The sequence below is a fragment of the Rhinatrema bivittatum genome, chromosome 6 (genome assembly GCF_901001135.1).
Source record: "Rhinatrema bivittatum chromosome 6, aRhiBiv1.1, whole genome shotgun sequence".
Taxonomy (NCBI): domain Eukaryota; kingdom Metazoa; phylum Chordata; class Amphibia; order Gymnophiona; family Rhinatrematidae; genus Rhinatrema; species Rhinatrema bivittatum.
This window is the reverse complement of record NC_042620.1, coordinates 160834129-160851275: the sequence shown is the minus strand read 5'-3', so window position 1 is coordinate 160851275 and position 17147 is coordinate 160834129. Positions and strand designations below refer to the sequence as shown.

Genomic DNA, 17147 nt, shown 5'->3' with positions numbered 1-17147 from the left:
GCAAAAACATAAGGTGACATCTGAACTCCCTTCATGATCAATAGAGCTCTGAACTAACCTCCAGTACTTATTAAGATCCTCACCTGATTCACCAATTGTTTACATTCCTTGTCTGCTGCGTTCTTAGGCCTTTCTTTCCAGCTGTCTACGCCTCCAAGTTTACTATCCTTGTTGTATGTAACTTTGATCTTCCTGTTCAATTTGTTGTTTCTTGTTACAGTTCCCCTATTCAATGTAAACCGATCTGAGGTGGTCTCTTGACCATGAAGGTCGGTATAGAAAAGTGTTAAATATCTTTTTATTGGACTAACTCAATACATTCCTTGACTAGCTTTTGGGAGGTAGCACTCCCTTCCTTGAGTCCCAACAGAATGACTATTCTGTTTTGATCTGAGGAAGAGAATATTAGCTCCGGAGAGCAAGACAAGATATGTTTGTTAGTCCAATATAAGGGTGTCACCTATTTTATATTTATATCTTTTTCTTAACCTTTTCATACAGTTGACATTGGAAGTAATATGGACTTGTGCTGCCATCTAGAGTTTTTCACAGAAGGAAGATTGAATTAGTTGAGTGGATTAGACTAAACAAAAGAAGGTTACAATATGCCATTAAAGATTTTGTCTTGGCATGGAAGAAAAGCAAGGTGATGAAAAAGTTATCAAAAAATGATGAAGTGGCAAAAAAACAGATATTAGGCACGTAGAATTTGTTTAATGCATACATGAGAGAGCCTTCCACTTGAAAGCACAGTTCCTTGAGTTCACGTCCCTCTCCCCCCCTCCTTCCCCATAAATCTGCCACACTGGTGAGTGCAAGGGAAGAGGAGGCCTAGGTTCAGCTGATGAATTTTGGAGTGCTCAAGAGCAATGCTTTCTTGAAGAAGAGGCAGATCTTGCTTCCCTTGGCACTCCAGGTAGTTAGAGAGTAACAACACTGCCCCCAGCAAGCTCGTACCGCTGGATCCATTGGTTGCTCCTTCTAGCTATAGGCAGACTAAACCAGGCAGCTATGAAGAGCCTTTGAAGTGGGCAGAATGGACTGAGAGAGAACCGCAGCAGACTGGAGTGAGCCCTGCCCCAATGATTTTCTCTCCATAGCTAATTGCTATCAAAGCAACAAAAGCAGAGCTATCCATGTGAAAATTGTTAAGCTGTGTGGTGCTGTCATATCCTTGTTACTTGACTCTAATATCAGCCTCTGCTTGACAACAGGATGAGAATAGTCACGCCAATGAAGTCTTAAGAGCAGGAGGGTTGGTATTACTAGGTTATGTGCTACGTGAGTGTGGGTGAGCAGTAGGTGAAGCTAGAGCTATCTAAGGAATTATTCAAACACCAGCCAGTGAGTTATTTTTATTTGTTTACATAGTTTTGCAAAGCAACATTGCTGCTGCAGCATTAGTAGAATTATATGAAGTTCTCTTTTTCTGATGCCCCCGTCTGCCCTAGTGTGGGCTCCATATTGAGCAGGAGTGAGGATACACCTGACACCTTTCCATCATAAGCAAATATCTGAGAGTGAGGAAGCCAGCATAGGGCAAAGTTGCAAGAGTGTGAGACATTTTTTAAAGTGTTGGTTGAGAAAAAACTGATTAAGACTATCATTTCTTCATCTGGGTGACTGGTAAAGTTGCCACATCTTCCAGCGATAGCAACTGGACTCCCTCCTCCTCCCCCTGTGGTTCCTCCCCCGCCTGGTCCTTCACTGCCACCTCTTTCTCACAAATCCCTGGTCTTCTCTCCCCAGTCCTCCCTCCTCCTGACCAGCAGCAGGAGAAGCCACACTTACATCTGCAGCCAGTTTCAGCCTGGCAGTTTGATCCAAGCAGCACCCTATATTCTTGTGAGATTTATTGGTGCCACAGCTAAAACCCTCAAACTGAAGACAACCAGCATGCTGTCCTTCCTGCTGGCTGGAGGAGTTAGAGGGGCCCTGTGATCAGTAGTCGGAGAGAGGGGAGGAGGAGGAGGAATAGGGATCAGGATCAGGGTCAGTGAGAAACTGTAGAAAACCACATTTTGATGTTCTTAGACACAGTCGTAGAGCGAGTCAATGGAAGAGAGAAATCCTGAGCTCTTGTCCAAGGACTCCTGAATAAGTCCGATGCTCTAACCACAGGAGCTCTCCTTCATCAGTGGGTTGCCTGAGAGGATTCAGAGCAGAGAGAAATCGTGGCTGCTGCTGCAGCTAGGGTCAGTGCTTCTGTTAGGCAAACCAGGCAATTGCCTAGCGCTCCAAATTTGCGAGACAGGAAACCCAACAGCACAAGGCCCAGGGGGGGATCCAGTACTGCCAGAGAAAGGAGCGCTGTGCTGGAGCTGCCGCCAGTAAGGAGGTGGGGGTGGGGTGCATAACCAAAGATTCGCCTACAGCTTCAAATACTCTTGCGCCGGCCCTGGCTGTGGCTGCAGATGATCAGTTGCAGCTTGCTAATTTTTTTTTCACTTTTGTGAAGTGTTTAGGCCTGCATATGTCAAGTGCTGCTGTTGCCCACTAGGCAAGGGTGGAAGAGGCAAACGTGGGATACCAGGAAAAGCAAAAGGGGCAGGCAGTATGAATCAAGAACCTATAGTTTAAATAGAAATGGAGCTTGGCTGAAAACTGAAGTCAAACAGGAGGAAATGCCAGTGCTGAAGAGAGAAGGGGCGTGTTGCGTCACGGATGAGCTAAGGCTGTGTGTTTGAGTGACAGTGGGCGTGAGGCAATGTGGATGTGCCTTTGCATCGGTGATGGTGTATGAGAGAGCGAGCAGAGGACTGTAACATGCATGTCTGTAACAGTGACTCATGCTGCAAGGGTGCTAAAGAAATATCACAGCATATGCTGCTTTGAGACCGGGCTCTATGCGAGGGAATGGGAAGCTGAATATTAACTGAGTGAGAGGAAACAGGCAGCAAGGACGAGAGGAAGAAAAGAGGAAGGCAGTCACAGGGTCAAGATAAAAGGGCACCTCCAGCAGTCTACACAGGCAGCATAGGGACCGCGCCTCTTTAAGGGATGGCAATCACACACCGTATACGTGGATCTTTGCAAAGGCAGATGAGGAAAGATGAAACAGAAAGGACACTGAATTAGATGGGAATTAAGGAGACAAACAGAGGAGCTGAGCAAACACAGAAGCACGTGAAGAAAGACATAAGAGTAGGATGCAAAGTAAAAAGTAAAGTCAGCCCAGACCTTCAAAGGTCTAGAAAAATATTTTTATTGTTCATAAGTGGTTAACGTCTCTATACTCGGCCCCCCCCCCCTACAGAAATGCTTCTGTGTTGCCTGTGGACAGTGTGTGCGATCTTGTGCCTGCATTTCTGTAGGGGCTGTTACCATGATATCTGTATGGCTTTCTTTTCAAATAAATATATGCCTTAATAAAAAAAAAAGCCAAAATGGTTCTAAAAAGGTATTGAATCCTCTCTGCGAGTTCTAGGGAGAAGGTATGATGATGGATGAGGGTGTGCCCAAAATGTGGGGGAAAGGACATTCTGGAACAAGGGATCCTAATACAAGGTGAAGCGGGGGAGGGGAGGGGGGGGTTAAATTCAGGAGTAACGCAAAGCATTTCTTCACAGCAAGAGTGGCGGATGTGGAAGAGCCTCACGGTGGAGGCGCTGGGGTTGGATTCGAAGAGAGCAGGGGACAAGCACAGAAGATCTTAAGCTGTAGAGAAGCAAGGATAAGGCCCGAGAGTAATTAGGGGCTGTGGTATTGCAGTACGATAAAAAGAAAAAATAGGGAGAGGGTGCTTCTGCAGTCATTATTTTCTCTTATATTCTTTATTTCTGTGGTGGCACGACAAGGCATCAGGATGCCCAGAAGGAATACAGAGCAGCATGAACGGTCCATGCCCTCTTACTCTGTGTATAGCCTGCTTTCATTCACTGGACACCTGTTTTAGGATCAGCTTTATGCCTAGACTACTGCATCCGTGTTTGCGGGACCCTACGGCAGGTCGGGTTTTCAGGGTATCCACAATCATTGAATATGCAGGAGATAAATTTGCATACACTGAAGACTTAGCAGATGCAAAGTTATCTCCTGCATTTTAATTTTGGATATCCTGAAAACCCAACTGTTTGTGGGGGGTGGGGGGCCTCAGGACAGTTTTGGGATGCTGTGGTCCACACAGGGCTGTATACGCAAAATCTCATCTCCACTTAGAACTCTTACCTTATTGACTTGTGTAGCTACCAGACATGGACGGAACAGCCATCCAAAATTTGGGGTAAAGAGATGCTGTAAGTTGACTTTATTGTAATATTACAAGACCTTTTAATTCTGCTCAAAATCACTTGCTTTAACTTAGCTTGAACTATGGTATCAGTGGCATCAGCTTTATAATAATAATAACCAAGAAATCCGTGCATGCTGCCTAGGTAGTGTTAAACATTTACTTGCATTACTTGCCCGTACCTGCCAGAACTGGTAATACTAAAGGACAGCAATGGTTTCTTGATGGCTGCTATGTAAATTCTCCAACACTGTCCTACCTTTTAACAGCTGTATATGTTCGCATATATTTGCTGAGTGACTTTTTTAGGAAGTCAGATGGTTGGCACCATTGGTGTTCAGTTTCTCCTTTTAAAGTATTCCTCTATCCATTCCAGAAGCATTCAGTCAGCACTTACTGGTATTTCCTGGCTGTTAGCTTATCAGTATTCCTGCATACAAAAGATCAGAATGATCAGTACTTGCAGGCAGATTAAAAAAAAAACTGCAGGAGAGCCAGCACTCTGAGGCGAACGCCTGCTCTCCTGGGCGAGTGATTCTTTATTTAAATTAGTGCCGGCGCTAATAAGGAGGCGCTAGGGACACTAGCGCGTCCCTAGCGTCTCCTGATTGGTGGAAATGGCGGCTGTCAGCGGGTCTGACAACAGATGCTTAATTTTACCGGCATCGGTTGTCGAACCCGCTATCAGCAACGGGTTCGGAAAACAGACGCCGGCAAAATTGAGCGTCCGTTTTCCAACCCGCGCACCGCAGGCAGATTTTTTTTTTTTATTTTTTTTTATTTTTAGGGCTTCTGACTTAATATCGCTATGATATTAAATCGGAGGGAGTACAGAAAAGCAGTTTTTTCTGCTTTTCTGTACACTTGCCCGGTGCGTCTGAAATTAACACCTGCCTTGGGCCGCACATTTTACTTTCTGAATTCGGGTGACTAATAGGCTCATCAACATGTATTTTCATGTGATGAGCGCTATTAGTTTTGGGGGAGGGTTGGCTGCGTGTTTTCTACGAGCTATGGGGTAATAACAGCCGTCAAAAACATGCGGCCAAATGGGGGGTTAAACGGTGCGCTTGGCCGAGTGCACCGTTCTGTATCGGCATGGGAGACTTGTGGAGGGATGATTTATCATGTTTTGTAACATTTGTTCCAGTGCTCATGCTTTGTTTTTAAATGCGGATCGATAAAGAGAAAAAACATTCCATTCCTCTTTTTTTTAATTTTGCAGGTGAAATCCGTAATAAACATACTGTTTGCTGCCTATACAGGGGACGTATCAGCCCTTCGAAGGTAAATGCAATCTATTTGAAATGTTTGTATAGTTTTAGTACCTGGGTGATTCACACTTGAGTTATCTCTAGTTACCTTAGCAATCTAGCCTAGCATTTGAGCACCAAGCAACAACTCTAGGAGAACTCTTGCTAGAATCTTATTTCTGTCACTTTCACTGAAGAAAGTCACATCAACCCACAGCAGAGGTGTAATGAAATAACTTGTTTAGCTCGCTGGCACAGTTTTGACAGAGTAGATTCCAAGTTCTAGTTTCCAAACCTAAAGGGTCTATTGATTACAAGATTTTCTTCCACGTGTGTCTATGAGAAAAGGGCTTAGTAAAGAAGGCCCTAAGTCTGATGTCTGTGCAAAAATAAACACCACTTTTAAGGGTCTTGTTCTGAAAGCATTTTTTCCCATGCCGTGCCTATTTAAAAAAAACAAACTGTTCCTGAATACCTTGATTCACATTTACGCTCATTTTCTTGACTGTGTAGGAAGCAGAAACAGGAATGGATGATTTCTACTTCTGAATCTATACATTCTAGAGTTAAAAAAAAAACAACAAAACAAAAAAATTCCCTGGGTTGCATGTTAATCCTTTTTCTTTTTTTCCCATTGCCTATACTCAAAGGGCCAGATTTTAAAAACTACTCGCGGGCGTAGATTTGTGCACGCAACCTGGTGCCCAATTTTATAACATTCGCGTGCAGCCGCACGCATGTTATAAAATCCAGGGTCGGCGCGCGCGCCAGAGTGTGCACAATTGTGCAACTTGCGCACGCCGAGCTGCCCAGTCTCGGAGGGAACTTTCCTTCCACTCCCCCCCCCCCACCTTCCCCTCCCTTCCCCTACCTAACCCGCCCCCCAGCCCTACCTAGAACCCCCCCCCCCCTTACCTTTGTCCTATAAGTTGCGCCTGCCTCCGGGCAGGCGTAGATTGTGCGTGCCGGCCGATGGCCGGCCCGCAATCCCGGGCACAGCAGCAAATGGCCGCTGTGCCTGGAGGCTCCGGCCTCGCCCCCTTCCCGGCCCTTTTTCAAAGCCCTGGAACATACGCGCGTCCTAGGGCTTGTGCGCATTGCCGAGCCTATCCAAAATAGGCTCAGCGCGCACAGGAGCGGGTTTTCGGGGTTACACGCGTAACCCTTTGAAAATCCGCCCCATAGGGTTTAATTTTCTATAGGATTTAGCATAAAAGTAACACATCATAGCAATTTTCAAAAGCCCACTTACGCATTTAAAAGCCAGTTTTAAGCGCATAAATCCTTTTGAAAATTGCCCTTCAAGAGCATATGATACAAAGTAATAAAATGTGCAAAACCTGATAGAACGGCTGTGTACAAACACCCGCTGATTCAGGGGAAGAGCCAGAGGGCAAGATACCCAGAAAATCCTATGAATGTTCCACAATATATCTGCTGCTCCATCTTATAATGAGCCTTTTACTGAAAAAGTGAAAACTGATAAAGCACTGCTTAAATTCACAGAGTACTGTCTGTTTTCACAAGTACAAGCTTAGAGGCCTATGTACTAAAGGTTTTTTTCTCAATATGAATCTACAGGAAAAATGCTTAATGAATAGGACCCTTAGATTCAACGCCCCCTGCACTAGCTGAGTGTAACTCACCATGAGTCACCAATGAAAAGGCATGAGCTAAATAAATAAATAAAGAAAAGTAACAGTGACTAAGCATAGCAAGTCCAGAATTATAATGACCACTGACTTGCTCTACATAAAAAAAAATAGACACTGATTTATTGGAGTATGCAGAGTTGTGCACACTATTTCCAGTTTAGTACTCACTGTTTTGCTACTGGGACTTCTATGCAAATAAGTCAAGTAGTAAAATAGCGTGTCTAGTATTTTGGGAAATCTTGTTTGCAAAGGTTTTGTTGCACATAGTTTAGCTGTGTTCATAGCTACTCAGCTACTTTCCACAATTTTGCATTACACTCGCTTATTATTTATGAATTAATATGTTTCCCACAAAATGTGCAAAAAATGGCTATTTGGAAAGCAAAAAATAATATTTTGCTGTGCATGATCCAGTAAAGTCTATGCTTATGGTGTACATGCAGACTTAACACTGAATTTTCAAAGTGAACTTCATTCATTTCAGTTCATATATTAAAATTTTACAAACTGCCTGTAAAAACATGTTATCCAGGCAGGTATTGTTCAATGTTTAGTTTTGTACATAGCTTTGAGTGATTTAAGGAAATCTGCAAAAGCAATTCATACATTTTATTATTACTAAATAAGTTCACTTTGACTGTCCATTGGTAATTGGCCTGGTACATGCACCAATGAACTCACACAGTGTTACTTCTCTTCTTTGGAAGGCATTAACTTGCGCAGGTAAACTTGCATTTGTGCTTTTTAAAATGAAAAAGTATACATACAAGTTCCAATTGCGTTCTAGCAATAGAACACTGCATTGTTGATCTTTGAATGATATTGTGGTTTATCAAATAATAAAGTACTTACTACTAAACTGCTTAACGTTTCTGTAGTGCTACACAGTGCTGTAAAGTAAAAGTAAAGTCTATCACCAGTTCCCACAAAAATAGATGTGTGATCTGGTTACACAGGTTACTTTTATACGTGCTGAGCCGGGGCTACTTTCTAACATAAGTTTTCACGCACAAAAATGTTTTATACGTGTAAATGCCTTTGAAAATCAATCCCTAAAAGGACAAATAGTGTGTGGCTTCCTGTGCACTATTTGTCCCTTAACATGCAAAGTGGCCTTTAAACAATTCAGCGCACTTTAGTAGCTGGGACTCAAAGCAATGAAGCCTTTTAGCATATTGGTGTATGTGGCTTTTCAGGTTTGCGTTATCTGCAATGGACATGGAGCAGAGAGACTACGATTCCCGCACAGCCTTGCATGTGGCAGCTGCAGAAGGTAATGGCTCCAGGTTGCTAGTACTCTATGACCTTGTTGGAGTTATGAGGGGCAAAATTATCTGGAGGTGATTTTACCCCTTCAGTTTTCTTCCCAGGTGTCCAGCTCCATTGGAACTGAGTCTTCATTCAGAATTACCTAAATGGGTTTTATTCTATTTTTATATCTCCCCCTCCTAACCCAGCCCAGCTGTTACTGTGACAGTCCTCAGTCAGGGGCTTCCTCCAAAACCTGGCTAATGTGGACCCTAATGCTGGCCACTAGACGACGGCCAAGACTCCCCCCCACCCCAATGCCAGAGGCTGTGAACGCTGCTGCCACAGCAGCCCCAGCCAGCATGGGCATGGAACCCACTGCCTATGAAAGTGAGCTGCCAGGCTGGCACAAAATGATCAATTCTAACATCTCTGGTTATTTTTAGGTCACGTGGAGGTGGTTCGCTTCTTGCTGGAAGCCTGCAAAGTGAATCCTTTTCCTAAAGACAGGTGGGTTTCTTTGCCCCATTATAACAACCTCATCCAATCGCTATGGTAGAAAGATGTTGCTGTTAATGATATATGATTTGCTTTTTGGATTGGGAACCATATTTAAGTTTGCCATTGCAGTATCTTCTCTGCTAGCTTCCTGTTTCTAACCGTCTGTGACTTGGCCTGTCTCAGTTTAGTATCCGTTCTTCCCCAGTTCAGTGATCAGTGATGGGGGTTATTCAGCCACAAAGTTACAGCATCCTCCTCTTCCTCAAAGTGGGCCTGCCTTTACTTTCAAAAGGAAAGGGGAAAGAGGAGGAGGGGCTATCTCATGGGGAATGCATTGCTCAGCAAGCTGAGAGTTAAAAAAATAAAATAAAATAAAATCTTGCATCGTGAGACTGCCCTAGGGATAAGTATTGGCCCATTCCCTTCTGGGGTGATTTCGGGTCCTTTTCTTTGAAACTCTTTTACATCTCGGCAGCTGGTTCTAGTCAGGGGGGGGGGGGATGACTGACATACCCCATTCTACACTGAACAAAATGAAATATTATAATGAATGTTTTGAGCTGATATAATTAGACAATGAGATGTGAGAAGTGAAGTCTTAGCGGATTTGCGTGACCTAGCCTGATTTGTGAGGCCTTGTCCGTCTGCTTTCCTTAATTTCCCTGTAGTTAATGTTTACACTGTCTAGGCCAGGTACTCTTCAGCTTCCATCACTCTCTCTCTCTATGCAAACTATGCATGAATGGTTGCTGCTCTGTAATTATAAAATGATTTCCTGTCATACCAGTAAACATTCTAGTGTCTGTTTTCAGGTGGAATAACACTCCGATGGATGAAGCCAGGCATTTTGGACATCATGATGTAGTTAAAATCCTCCAAGAATTCCAGAACAATTTCAAAGCACCAGAAGAGTCTAATAATGGAAAAGAAGAACAAACAGCTGAAAAAAATCTGGATGGATTATTATAACCTCTGTGAGAATCAGTGACCTCTTTAATTGTGGAAATGCACCGTGCAGAGCGTGTGTATTTTTTATCGAATAGTGATGTATATTTTAATGAAGTCTGTATGTTCTTTCAGTGTTACTGGAGCTTTCTTTTATCATGTGCTCAGGACAAATCTGACAAAAGCAGCCACACGGAGTCGAGAGACCACCCCTGAGCTACTCCCTACAATGTGAGCAACATTACCTCGTGCGGCGTGTGATTAATGTGCTGTGAAAGAAGGACTTGCTGCTGGAGCTGTGGCTACCACTTTAACTGAACATTTTACTTTACCTGCATTGTACCAATTATTCTGCCTTGTTTCCTTCTTTATGTAGTAGCTAGTGTAGAAATTTCTCAAGGGAAGGAGCCTAGATGCAAATGACCATCTACTTTTCCTGAATGTCAGATCTGTACATGCTGTAGGTCACAAAATGTTGAAAAAGTATTTGCACTTCCTTATTATTATTGTTATTTAATTGCAACTAGTCTCTATAATTTGAGAAACTTTTTATCAGGACCTATGTTTCATTTTTTGATCAAATGCCACAGAAGAATTTAATTTCTAACAGCATTGGCTGTTTTGGTTAAGGTTTCCTTATAGCGGTAGCAGGAGCCACTTTATTGTGGAATGTGCAGGTCCTCTCCAAGCCCCTTTCTTGGTTTTTGCTCCTATTTTTTTTTCCTAGCTCACACCTCCAGCCTAGGTGGATGCTGGTGTACATAATATAAGCTGGTTAATATCCATTTTCGGGCTGGTATCTTGCTGCTGTTGATGTGTATGGGTAGCAGGAGCCTGAGCTTCTTGACTGTCAAGTCCAGCACACGCAGCCAGCACTGAGCAGGGCCCTGCTTAGAAATGAGAGCAACACCTTCCGCTACAGCCACTGCTGGTCACATTCAGGAATTGGATGTGGAATAGTCTTACACCTGGCCCTTTTCTACAGCAAGATTATTGTTCTTTTTGGAAGCAAATATGATAGAGGTTCCTGACCAGAAACAGACTAGCCTCGTGACAGTGTATGGGGTAAAAAGCACATACCATCCTATGGTTTCTGGTCTTGGCAGCCTTGCCAAACATGAAGACGGATGAGGGGATCATAGGTTTGCTAAAGGCCAATTGCTCATAACCACTGTCTCTCATAGTGCAAAGGTTTCAGTTCTACACGCAGAATCAAGGCTGTAATGACTCTGAGAGTGTTGCCCTGTAAACTATATGACTAAGCTACATCGAATCGCAGAACATTGTAAATTCAGCAGATTCTTAAAGGACATGCTTTGTGACATCCAGTCTTTAGAGTCCAAACTGAAGCACTTAAGCACTTGCTCCTTCCTGAGCTAAATCTGGCCCCTACAACAGTATTTCAGCTTTGGCAGCTGCAATGGTGGTGCAATCCATGAAAGAAATCTAGGTCACAGTAGCCAATGTGGACATTGTCAACGACCATAAGAAAATCACTCAGCAGCCAGCCCAAGGGCCTGTGCTTCCAAACTCGTGGTTTTAACTGCACAGGACAGCATGAATGCTCTGTGTCCAGATGTAAAAGGGCAGCATGTCATTTTTGCAAAAAAAGCCCACACTGAACAAGTTTGCAGATCAAAATAGGACCCTGATTCACCAATAAATATACTTGATACAGTAATGAGATTGGGCAAATTTATCACATCCAAACTATACAGAACCTGGAGACATAAAAGTGTTAAGTTCATCTCAATGGTCAGGACTATGAAATGAAGGTTCACTCTGAGCCTTGTGTGTAAATTATCAGTAAAGATGCTCTCAAGGTGTTTCCCACTTTCAATCCTCCCAAGTTGTCCAGTTACAATGGGCAGAAAACTGAGTGCACAGGAGATGCTGTGTTGTAAGTGCTTGCTACAGTTCCTTTGAGTGAACATTGTACTCCTAGTCACTATAGGTAAACACAAGAGCCTATTAAGAAATTGGGTCACTTTTTCGAATCAGTATCCAAGGGGTCTATGTGATCACCAATAGGCATCACAAGGACATCATGGGTGAATTATGTCAAGTGTTTGCTGGGGAACTTACAAGGGACCAGCCATGGCACTCATTCACCTAAACGCCTAGGAAAGTGCCGTTTGCACTATGCCTTAAAATCAAGGAAGAACTCAACCATCTCCTAGAACCAGTTAAACACTTCAAGTGGGTCACGCTCATTGTACCAGTACTCAAATAAAATGGAGATGTGTGGTTCTGCGGAGATTATAAATGCACTGTTAAGGGGACTTATAGATTACCCACACCCCATGGCTGCTGTTAACCAACTATTACCCACGCATGTTGGAGGGAAGATCTTTGTAAAATTTGACCTTGCACAAGCCTACCAGCAATTAATTGTGGATGAAGAAGCTGTGAATGTCTAACCATTACTCATTAGGTTGATTTACAAATTAAATGTCTCCAATTCAGAATCTCCATCACATTAGACATCTTTCAGTCTTTCAAAGAAATATTGTTGGCTGGAATTCCAGGTGTTGAACATTATACTAACTATGGGCACATAATGGGAGTACCAGAAGATAAATTAGGGAAATCTTACAGTGATGTGAAAAGTCAGGAACGTGAGTGAAGAAAGATAAATGTGAAATTAGGATTATCAGTGTTCCATTTCTGGGCATTGATGCTTCAGGAATCTATTCAACAGAAGATAAGGTAAAGGCACTCTATGATGCCCCTGAATTAAAGATGAGGAGTTCTTTTTTGTGAACACCCAACTTCTGTCATATTTTTCATTCACAAAAGACAACATTCACTGAATCCACTACACAGCCTTCTCCATAAAAGGGGTGCCATGGAAGTGGTTCTGCTGACATGTGGATGCTTTCTGGAACATTGAAAAATTCCTGACACAAAAGACTCTGTGCCCATTCATGATGATGAACAGAGGCCTTTCATAGTCATCTGCAATGCCTTATCATATGGATTTGGGGCTACACTTTGCCAGATGGCCTGGAGGCACCATTCTCAAGCTTTGTTGTCATTGGAATAGAATTATGCTCAAATTAATAGGGAGGCACTTGCTTTAGTAGCTAGGGTTAAAAAGTTCCACAACTATGTGTATGATTGGCATATTGAAATCTATATTGACCACAAACCTCTATTGGGATTATTCTCTAAAGACCAAGCTACAACCTTTGTTTTGTTGCCACAGATTCAGCACTGGAGTATAATGCTGTCTGCCTATGACTATACATTAGTGTACAAACTTAGCAAAGCAATTTTCCATACTGATGCTTTGAGCTGCCTGCTGTAGTGGGTACTAGATTCTGTTGCTCCATCTCTGGCTGAAGTTTTGATGCTGAACACAATTCCTGCTGCTTCTCTCCAAGCTGCCAAGATAATTCAGACCATTTTCAAGCAGGCAACATGAACGGCCAGCCCAAAAGTGAAGACTTCTTTGGGGAAATGGGTTGTTATGGGATAGAGACTGACAAAGAATGCACATATCAGATGTCTAGACACAACTTGCCAGAAGCCCCCACAGTCCCTTGGGAAGTGACTAGGAGGAAACTGTGGTCAAGGATTTAAGGGAATAATTTCCTCATTGTGGTATATTATTGTTTAAGGTGGCTCATGGTGATCACAGTATCCTCAAAAACATTTGCTGCAACACTTACAGTGCTTTAACAGTTATTTGCAACTCATAGGCCACTGTACATGATCATGGTAGACAACAGGTCTACTTTCACATCTGATAACTTCAAGTACTTTGTGCAAAGGTCACAATTGCACCTCCACAAATAGCCTGGCACAGTGGATGGTGCAGTCAATAAGATGCATTTAAAGAGAATCATTGAAGGAGATTGGCCTACTAGGCTTGTCTGATTCCTCATCTCGCAAAATATCACACCTCCAACTGCAGCATTAATCCAGTAGAACTGCTTAAGGAATGCTGCCTGAAGACATGCTTGTATTGTCTCAAACCTGACCTCATTATGAAATTAAAACTCTAATAGAAGTAAGAACTAAGTCTTCCCAGAGTTCATCTATCATGAGCTCATTTGCACTAAAAAGCCCTGTGCTAGCTAGAGATTACAGGGCTGGAGCAAGGGGGGACCCTGCTTCCATCATCAAGAGCACTGGCCCTCTATCACACAAAGTCCAGACTACTGCTTGCCAGATTTAGCATTGTCACATTGATCAAGAGAGAGGCCACATGTTCTCAAACATTGGAGTGCTTCATAAGACAATGGAAGTTCCTAGTGCTGAACATGCTATGGTCACAGAGGTACCGAGTCCTCCTTTAGCTCCAGCCCCACCCTGACATTGCTCTCACCATGTGAGGACAATGCTCTTGGTTCATCAAGAGCTAAGACTTGCGAACAGCCTTTAGAAACACCAACTGAGAACATGGACTTGCAGAGACAGTGCAATTATAGGCTGCCTGTGACTGAATGATTACCTCATCTGAAGGCAGGGGGGTGTTCTAGTTAAATGAAATGTTTAGGCTCTGCCCAAAATATTTTCGTTCTTGCTCCTGTCTTTTATCTATTCTGGCTGTGCAGCTCCCACCTAGGTGGGTGCTGGTGTACATAATAAAAGCTGGTAAATATACATTAGATCCACCCAATATTCTACATTTCTCCTTCCCTTTTTCCATCTCTGCTGCTTCCCAGATGTTTCTCCTAGGTTTTCCTTTACTAACACACCTCCTGCAGGTGCACAAACTTTCAAGTTAACCTGGGGAAGGATGTCTAGCACCCACACCCAAAAAAGGTATTGTGCAAATAAATACTAAAAGTTGCACATTAGATTTAGCTGCTGGGAATCAGAATTTAGCTGCTCATGGCAGATAAAATTAATAGGACACCAGCTAGATCAAAGCATGGACAAATATAGAGATAAGGCAAGCTGCCCAAATGCAATTTCAAACTGTTCAGGAACTCAGGTATATGTCTATTCAAGCAAAGTGAACAGTTTGAAAACTTGTATGATAGCACAAATCCTACATATGTTCCAGGAATTGTTTTCTTCCATCAGGTCGTTATTCTACCCTTGCAGAACAGTGTGAGTAAGACAGAATGAACAGTTTTGTGCTGATTTGACAGCAAGTGTCTGATTCTAATTTTTTGGCTATGAAAGTCAAGAATTTTGATCCTATATCAATTTTCACAAATTTCCTCCCATTCATCTGTCTGTGCTATCAAACGTCTCCCATCCCTAGGAAATAGCAGGATGCAAAACTAAAGAAGTAACATTCAGTACAAGGTGTGGTTAAATGACTTGTTCAGACCACACAACACCTTGATACTAGTCATTTCAATAAAATCCTGCTGTCCTTCACGGATGATAATTTTGCACCAATGACTCAAAAGAACCTCAGCTATAGGTTATATTGTAATTATATGCTTTTGTGGTTCTTCCTTTTTATAAACTTACCAAATTAGCCCAAGCAGAAGTAACTTATCCAAAGGATAAAGACATTTCTACCAGCACAATCACCTTGAAAATGTATCCTCCAGAACTTGCTCGGAAAAAGAGCAGCGGCTGAACAACAGAAAATGCTTAAGATGTACATTACAAGGTGTTGAAAGCAATCTCGATGTGTGCAGGGAGGCAATTTCTTGTGTGACTGTGGTCGAAGCTTTGACTTTCCTCCAATCTGTTAAAAAACTTTAATTTTACCTGCAAACTAGTACCCTGGCTTCTTAAAGGATTGTCTATTTTCTCGCTATGGTCGAGCTTCAGTTAATATACCAAGATCAAAGTGTATAAGTAATGGTAAGCTTAAACAGTTTGCTGGAGATGGCTGGTTTATTGCTGCTGCAGTGTTGATTATGAGTTTGGAAAGAAATTGTGGTTTATCATACAGGACTTTAAAAAGTTTTAAATGACAAGCAGCAATAAATCATCCTCTATCATTTAAAAAATGATTAAACATTTACCTTGCAATTACCTTCTAATTAGGCTTGCTAGCTCATCCTAGGTCAACCAAAGAGTCTAATCCTGTCCAGATGTGGCCCCATTGCAGATATGGATTGGCAGTTCTGATTTTTCCCATCGATTTGCCTAAGAAACTCAGAACTACAAATCCACGCATGGCACAGAGGCAAAACCAGAACAGGATCACCTTGTCTGTTTGGCCTAGGGTGAGTAGTCACACCTACCTCGAGCCCTGGGAGAAGCCACATTAGCAAGAGTCACACATTACCTCTCACTCACTGACCCTGTATGGTTCATAGTGATTAGGATGGCACAAACAGCATCAAGCAAAACTACATGGAGTTGTTTCTAGAGGATCGGGGTGGGGGGGGGATTGCAGGGGAGAAGCTTGAGGAATGTAACAGATAAGGACTCATAATCATTGTTATTGACAAACGGTTCTGTTTTTACTGCTTGCTGTACATTCCACAAACACAGTGGATAGAATGTTAGTTTTTTATCTATCCAAAGCTGCATTTTTAAAAAAAGCTCCAAAGAGTTTTCAGTTTGAGTGTCATGTAAAACTTGTTTTAGGAATCAGAAGACACAGACATAGCTATGTAATTTAATGTGTTGTGCACCTACATGCTATCCTGTTCTTAGTAATTATATTTCATCTTTCTGTAAAAGTGTGTTGTACTAGGCTTTAGCTGTGGATCAAGCCTGCCTATCAACTGTCATTGATCAGAGTGTTTGATGTTTAGAATATTATCAAAAGGTAGTAGACAGTGTTGAATGTAATTGCTGACAGCACATTCCTAGAGTTCTATGAGAAGTGTAAAAAATACTTGCACTGTAACTGTGCTACATGGAAGGTATTTATTTTAATTAATAAAATTGGATTTAGTATTGCTTTACTGCATAATAAACATGCATACATTAAATCAGATGCATTTGTACCTTTATTTTAATTACATTTTTTCAGCTCTCTAGCATTTTACCTCAGCCTAGTGCCCTTGTTATTAGTTATCCCATTCCCTCACGTAGATATTGAAATATAAAATGTTATTTAATCCTATGTCTGGTTTGTATGTACAATATGTTCTCTTATATATCCAGAATGGCCAGCCCTATTTATTCTAAACTGACCAGAACTACTGAATGTCACAGTAAGAACATTAGAGGTGAGTCATTTTGTATTTGACCCTTTTTCAGGGCTACCATTTATTGGGATTACTTTTTTTTCTCAGATAAAAAAAACTGGTTCCATTCCTATCCGAATGGAGGATGTGGCTGTTGCTTGCAGGCAGCCTGGTGGTAGAGGGGCAGGTGACTGGCTCATTCCTCCCCTCCTGGTAGCTTCTTCCTGAGGGCTAGGGAGAGATCTACCCCTCCATC

The 17147-nt window shown here is 42.4% G+C and overlaps 1 protein-coding gene across 2 annotated transcripts in view; it reads left to right on the top strand.

Moving 5' to 3' along the window:
- GLS (glutaminase) overlaps positions 1 to 10245 on the top strand; it is a 251083-nt gene extending 240838 nt beyond the window's left edge. The window contains exons 15-19 of one of the 2 annotated variants that reach the window (XM_029606093.1): positions 5454 to 5515; positions 8333 to 8409; positions 8831 to 8894; positions 9698 to 9859; positions 9999 to 10245. In XM_029606093.1, the coding sequence (XP_029461953.1) occupies positions 5454 to 5515; positions 8333 to 8409; positions 8831 to 8894; positions 9698 to 9854 (360 nt within the window). In that variant the 3' untranslated portion in view covers positions 9855 to 9859; positions 9999 to 10245. Of the gene's footprint in view, positions 1 to 5453; positions 5516 to 8332; positions 8410 to 8830; positions 8895 to 9697 lie in introns of both variants that reach the window. The other variant, XM_029606092.1, reaches the window with a different exon arrangement.
- Positions 10246 to 17147: the final 6902 nt, after the last annotated feature.